Source organism: Vigna unguiculata, chromosome 5 (genome assembly GCF_004118075.2).
Source record: "Vigna unguiculata cultivar IT97K-499-35 chromosome 5, ASM411807v1, whole genome shotgun sequence".
In the NCBI taxonomy this organism is placed as follows: Eukaryota; Viridiplantae; Streptophyta; class Magnoliopsida; order Fabales; family Fabaceae; genus Vigna; species Vigna unguiculata.
The window spans coordinates 32543694-32550976 of NC_040283.1; the positions used below are offsets into that span (position 1 = coordinate 32543694).

The window sequence follows — 7283 nt, forward strand, 5'->3', positions numbered from 1 at the left end:
GTGAATTTAATGTTTACATTCTGTTATATTCAACAACCATAAAACATATATATTAAGTTAATCTTTGATCATCATTTACAATTTTAAATTAAGTAATAGTGTCGTACTAAAATTGTAATAGATGAAGACATAATTTATTCCGTGAATAATTTAATAAAAATATTTGACATGCACGTTACTTATCAATTCGGTCCAGTAAGGAAAGGATAAATATTTCTGTTGTCATTGCATTATTTAATGAGTGTCTAGTTGGGACACTTCTCACAAGTTGAAACATTTACGATTATTTGGTAGGGGTGTTGTTCTGGCAAACTAAGATCATGGAAAAGTTCTCGAACGTATCTGGAACTTCTCTTTTGGTACCATCAGTTCAAGAGTTGGCCAAACAAAATTTGGTTACTGTTCCACAAAGATACATTCAGCCTCAAAATCACCAACAAATGCTGCATATTTCTCAACAACCTAATGTTGGATCCCTTCAGATTCCAGTTATTGACATGCACAGATTGCTTTCTCAAGAATCTGGAACTTCTGAATTGGATAAGCTTCACCTTGCTTGCAAGGAATGGGGATTCTTCCAGGTCTCTTTTCTTTTCTCATTTTATTCTTTAATTTCATACTTATTTTCTTTTTAAAAATAAGTTAATTTATTATGAGTTCAGAAAACAAAATTTAATGGAATTTCAGTATCTTTTCACAGCTGATAAACCATGGAATAAGCTCATCCATGGTGGAGAAAGTGAAGTTGGAGATGGAAGATTTCTTCAACCTTCCGATGACAGAGAAGGAAAAGTTTTGGCAAACTCCAGAACACATGGAGGGTTTTGGACAAGCATTTGTTTTTAGTGAAGATCAAAAGCTAGATTGGAGTGATATGTTCTACATGATCACCCGTCCAAAGCACTCCAGAATGCCCCACTTATTTCCACAACTCCCTCTTCCTTTTAGGTTCTCTTTCTTCTTTATGGTTAAATTCTGAATTATTTATAAGTTAAATTTTTTTTTATTGGCAAAGAATTAAATTAAATTAATAATAGAGCACTTGAGAGGTGCTCTAATCCATTTACAAAAAGATGAGAGAAAGATACAGTGCATCTCCAAAATTATGCTTCTATAATAATCTGGACTTTCAATGTTAGAGTCATGCCTTCCCAACGTCAAGCTGGGTAGGAATCATAAGATTAGCCACCCATATCGCACCTTCCCCGGCCAGTCTACAAGATTACACAGAAAGTGAATACAAAACCAGGTATGCATGGTTTGTTGCGCTCCCAAGACTATGTTCTCTTGGTTGTTACGGAGTAACCAAAGAAGTGTAAAATCACTGATGAAAAGCTCATTCCTTTAGACATGGGAATCCTTTTCATGCTCACCTGACAACTTAAACACAGAAAGCATCATATCATAGAGATTTTAAACACACAATAGGAGCGAAGTACCAATCACTATATGAAAACTTTACCGAATGAATTTTATGTTTCAACCAAGTCCAAGCGTTAACTTGAGCAAGACTAGAAATCTCTTCAGTGTCAACTTTCTTTTGCTTAAAGATCACCTCATTCCTATGTCTCCAAATTTCTCCAACTATAGTCAACCACATTCCTTTCCACATTATAAGTTAAATTATGTTTTAAGTCTTTCAACTTTAATACGAGGTTGAAATTCGTTAATGTTAAACTTTGATAATATTTTTAAATTTAAAAAATAAATGAATATATTTCTTTTAATTAATTTAATTATATTAAATTTTTATGCATGTCCTTTTTATCGTTGAAATAAAATATATTAAATGATATAAAAATTTAAATATTAATTTGAAACGTTTTTTACCAATCAATTTTTTATTAGTTATATTTTGTTTAAAAATTCAGGTGTGAACTGCTTCGCACTATTTAATAAGAAAGTTGAATAAAAAACAAAAATTATAATTTCATTATCACAATTTGAAAGTGATGTTAAATTTGACCATGATTTCATTGTTGGTGTGTATCCCTTAATGGAATCTTTTCGAAAACTCATCTTATAAGTGCCATGTTCATGTTCATGAATGGTTATCCCTTAAGTAATTGGTTTTTGCCATGATGCAGGGACACTCTAAAAGTTTACTCAGAAAAGATGAAGGATCTGGCTATGGATATTCTTGGGCATTTGGCAAAAGCATTGGGGATAGAAGAAGTGGAAATAAAGGAGTTATTTGAAAACGGGTTACAAATGATGAGAATGAATTATTACCCTCCTTGTCCTGAACCAGAAAAAGTGATTGGCCTAACCAATCATTCAGATCCAACAGCTCTCACCATCCTCTTACAACTCAATGAACAAGAAGGATTGCAGATAAGAAAAGATGGAATGTGGGTTCCTGTTAAACCCTTGCCTGAGGCCTTCATTGTTAATGTTGGGGACATCTTGGAGGTAACAAAATATACACATATTTATGATCTTAACTTTAACTGTCTAGGGTTTTTATTTCTTAATTTTTAAAAAGTTTTAGAATCTCATCCATTTATAGACTTTCATGAAAAAAGAAAAAAACTTACCTACCCTCGAAAGTTTTAGAATCTCATTTAGGAATTTCAATGGACGGATAGGGTACGGGTAATAGTTTTCCCGTACCCTACTCGTTGGATAAATATTTATCTCATATCTATACCCATATCCGTTAAGTATCCATTATGCGGGTACTTGTCTATTTTATTTATATCTGCGGGTATCCACGGGTACCCGCAGGTATTTAAAAAAATATTTTAAAAAAATATTTAACTATAATTAGTGTTTGGATCAACAAATCCACCTTTTCCGATAAATTTTTGAAAAACAAACAAATAAAAAATCACTAACAATTTATATTGTAGTTTATTTTTAAATGAAATATTAAAGAAATTACTAACTTCATCAATGTCCACATCTTGCAACATTATATAAAGTTTCATGTTATCCAATTTTAATCTAGAAAAACCTAAAAACATAAATTTTCTAACAATCACTTAATTAAAATATCTAAGTAAAAATGTTAATTTCATTACCTTCCATGTTGGTCCATAACCAGTCTTGGAGACACATCAATGCCTCCATAGTAGCTGGAAGTAATCTACTCCAATGTGGGATAAGAATCCGATCACCATTACTGAATGAAGACTCATAATATTTTTTTACTAATATACATAAATACATATATATATATATATATATATATAAAAGGGTATTTTTGTGAATTAAAGTTTAGCGGGTACAGGTATCCACGGATATGGATACTATTATACCCGTACCTGCCCCATTAACATGCGGGTATCAAAAAGACTCATACCCGCATGTAACGGATATCCATTTTTAATATTTGTTTCCTATCTGTTACGGATTTTATCCACGGATACTTGCGGATACGAATTTTTTTGAAATCCCTACTCATCCATTTATTGTCACCGATTTGTTTTAACATTATACTTTGGTTATACAACTAAAGCTTACACAGACGATGTAAAAAATAAAAATAACAAAATTTGACTTTGATTTCCAAAGCATATACTTTAAGATTAGACTTTCGTGGTCTTTATTAAAATCCAAGCCTAAAACAACTAGAAAAAGAATGAAAATATAAAAATAATACAGTAGGGTTCAGTTTAATGATTCAACCGAATCTTATTCTTTTTACAATTTCAAAAATAAATTTGAGAATAGACTTCGATTTTGGAAATAATCAAAGCCTATTCTACTATATGTTTCTTTTTTTGGCAACCGAAGTGTAGGCTTTGAAATTTCAAAAATAATTTGAAACTATTTAAAACTTGAAGGAAAATAAACTTCAGTTCTAATATTAACTGAAACCTATTTTGCACTATATGTTTCGATTTTTACAATAACCAAAACCTTATTCTACAATTTTCTTTTTAATAACTTTAGTTTTTCTTTCTGACTACATAACGAACATGGAGATAAACAAAACAACCAGAAACATTTAGACACAGCCCAAATACAACAATACATTTATAAAAATTTTAACCAAATCACTACAAATAAAGCACAAGGTACATGTTTCCACATAATTATTACACATTATATTGTACAATTTTACTATATATTTAGCACAAACTTTCCTTCATTCTCTTTAAATTCATGTGCATTAGAGAGGAATTGTCAAATTTCTTTACAAGAGATAATAGTTTCAGTTAGTACATAGAAAGATAAAATTGCAAAGTATATCTGCCATTTAGATAAAATATTTTAAAATAGCAGTGACATTTTTTAAATTATTAGGAACTTAGAGGCGGTAGTTCCACATCAACTGAAGCTATTAATGATATAGGCTTTGGTTATCTGTAAAATAAAAAACTATACATAACTTTGTTACTGAAAATAATATTTTAATAAAAAGTGACATTTTTTAAGTTATTGGAAACGTCTGGGCAGTGGTTGCTCAATAATTGAAGTCTATAATTTTACGATAATTTCAAAATTGTCAGCATTTTATATGAAATTATAATTTTTTGTTTCAAATCCGAGACATATTCGAGGAATTAAATGATCTATTTGCACCGATGTTTAAAATTCTGATTAATAATTTCTAATGGCTTAAAACACCGTTAACTGTACAGGATTTGGATTTTTTGTAATTATTATATAAATTTATATTATAAATTTTTTTTGAATAATAACTAATTTTAATGATAAAAATATATCTAAAGATCAATGTGAAAACAAATTTTATAATAAGAATCAATTTTTTTGATATTTAAAATATTAATAATTAATATTAATGACCTATTCCTAAACTAATTTAAAAATCAATTCATAATAAAAATTATTTTAATTATTAATAATTTTTAATTTTTAAATTAATATCTAAAATTTTCATTATAATAATTAATTATTTATTATCATTAAAATCATATTTTCTTTTTGTGTTAGTTTTTTTATAATATATTAATTGTGCTCAATACAAGAATAGAAAATTCAAGTGTCTTTCTGAAATTCAATATAAAATTACTGGTCCATAATAGATTCAACGCTCGTGGCCCTGTCACCACATTCATGATGTTCATTTGCTGTCAACACAGCAAACAGAAAATATATATAATTGTAAAATTTACATATACGTCAATATATGTCAATACGGCAGTTATGATGGCAACTTAACAGCAGAGAGACTATATACGTCAATCGATATATATATATATATATATATATATATATATATATATATATATAATTGTAAAATTAACATACAATTAGACAGTTTAAAGATGTAAGAATTAACTCTTATTTCAGTTATAGAATTGCTTAATGAATTGTTGTTTGCTTGCAGTAACTTAGTCATTTTTGCATGCAAAAAAGTTGTAAATTGCATCTTCTTGATAACATGATATCTCGATTAGTCTTTAAGCCAATCAAACGTAATCATTTTGTGGAAATGAAATCATGTGTCATTTTCTATGGCCAAATTTCAACACTGATATTGACGGGTGGGTTGTTTCTTCCACATTGAATGAAATTATTGCTATAATCTATCATATATATAGCAACTGAACAACACAGAAAATTTCGCTTATAATCATTGAAATGATTATTTTTCTTTTTCTACATGTGTTCTATATATATCCTAATGAGATTTTACTTTCAATTTTTAAATTTGCATTTCTATGGCATAGATTATTACCAATGGAACATATCGAAGTGTTGAGCATCGAGCAACAGTGAACTCTGAGAAGGAAAGACTTTCATTTGGAACTTTCTACAGCCCTAGAGAAGATGCTGTCATTGGTCCTTCGCCATGTCTGATAACTGATCAAACACCACCACAGTTCAAAAGCATCAGAGTGGATCAGTATTTTAAGGACTTTTTTGCTCGAAAACTTAAAGGAAAGTCCAACAGAGATAACATGAAAATAGATCATCCTAATTAGGGAACAAAGATGTTTTAAGCAGGGTTGTATGTGCACAATAGAAAAGTTTATATGTATAATAATGTGCACAGTGAATCATTTGTAAGATACTGAATGTGGTCCACTGGTCCACTAGCATGTGTAATGTAATTTGTCATCTACATAATTAATGTATGCTTGATGTCCAATCTAAATTGCTCACGTTTCCTTTGTTGATTAGTTTTGTGTTCATTATATAATCACAAATGTATTACTATATAAAAAATATGGCTGCAAATGTAAAATTATTCTTTGAAGTTCGGTTTTTTTAGTTTATCTATTTGTCGTTTAAAAGCTACTAGATATTAAAATGTGAATGATGTGGTAAAATTTACTGGATTGTAAATTTAAGGGTGTGTTTCAATGGTATTTTTAGAGGATATCGGCACGAATAATTTAAAATTTTTAAAAAAATATATTATGTTGTTTGGATAGAAAATTTTAAAAGAAATTAAAATTTTAAAGATTTATGGATTAATTACTTAAAATTAAAGGACATAATTTTTTTTATTCTTTTGTTTCCTATTTATGTTATTTGTATTATCTCCATTACTACTAAAAAAATTACTTTTTCTTGTTAATTTTGTTTTGCAAATTTTTTCTTAAAGAATACTTACAGATTTTGTTATAAAAAAAAATTGCAAGAAATTGTTACCAACTTTTTTCAAAATATTTTGTATAAAATATTTTCCATAACAAATTTTATAAGAAATACTTACAAATTTTATAATTTTGTAAAAAGTAATTACTCACGAAAGAATTATCTACCAAATAAAATTTCTAAAAAAAATGACAGAAAAAAGTCTTTTCTTACAAACTTTTTTAACAAATTTACAAAAAGAATCTCATGAGAATTTTTAGTAGTGTACATGTTAGATTAACACTTATAATTAGATTAACAATTACAGTGTATATATATATATATATATATATATATATATATATATATATATATATATATATATAATAATCTAAATGTTACAAATGATCAATGTATTTGATGTAATTATTTTTAGTATTGATTGTTTTATCAATTATATAGCATTGAACAGAAAGTTATAATAATTTATGATTAAAAGACAGAACTTTTATGATTAATAGCGTAACAATTCAAAATATCATGATTCAGTTATGATTTGATCTACTTACACAATATTTGTAAAACGTAATAATGATCAGGAAAGAAACTTTATATAGCAGAAATTTTATATTTTTACATTGGACATTGTATTTGTTTTAATACTTTTTAGCATTTCATATTTGTATTTGTTTCTTTATGTTTGCTATTATGTTCATCTTATAAATTGAACCTTATGATTTGTGAAGGACGTAAAATTGTTAAAGTAGAACTTTATTATCATTACGTGT

General features: G+C 27.8%; 1 protein-coding gene across 1 annotated transcript; it reads left to right on the forward strand.

The window, feature by feature from the left end:
- Positions 1–230: 230 nt before the first annotated feature.
- LOC114184169 (protein SRG1-like) lies at positions 231–6070 on the forward strand. The gene is made up of 4 exons (XM_028071433.1): positions 231–581; positions 701–948; positions 2088–2412; positions 5643–6070. The coding sequence occupies exons 1-4, from the start codon at positions 321–323 to the stop codon at positions 5895–5897; spliced, it is 1089 nt and encodes a 362-aa protein (XP_027927234.1). The 5' UTR covers positions 231–320; the 3' UTR covers positions 5898–6070.
- The last annotated feature ends 1213 nt before the right edge of the window (positions 6071–7283 follow it).

What these genes read in the sequence shown, in the direction of transcription:
- LOC114184169 (XM_028071433.1), top strand. Translation starts at nt 321, where the DNA reads ATGGAAAAGTTCTCGAACGTATCTGGAACTTCTCTTTTGGTACCATCA. An exon ending in AGGAATGGGGATTCTTCCAG is followed by an intron (nt 582 to 700) that starts GTCTCTTTTCTT and finishes ATCTTTTCACAG; the next exon opens with CTGATAAACCATGGAATAAG. An exon ending in CAACTCCCTCTTCCTTTTAG is followed by an intron (nt 949 to 2,087) that starts GTTCTCTTTCTT and finishes GCCATGATGCAG; the next exon opens with GGACACTCTAAAAGTTTACT.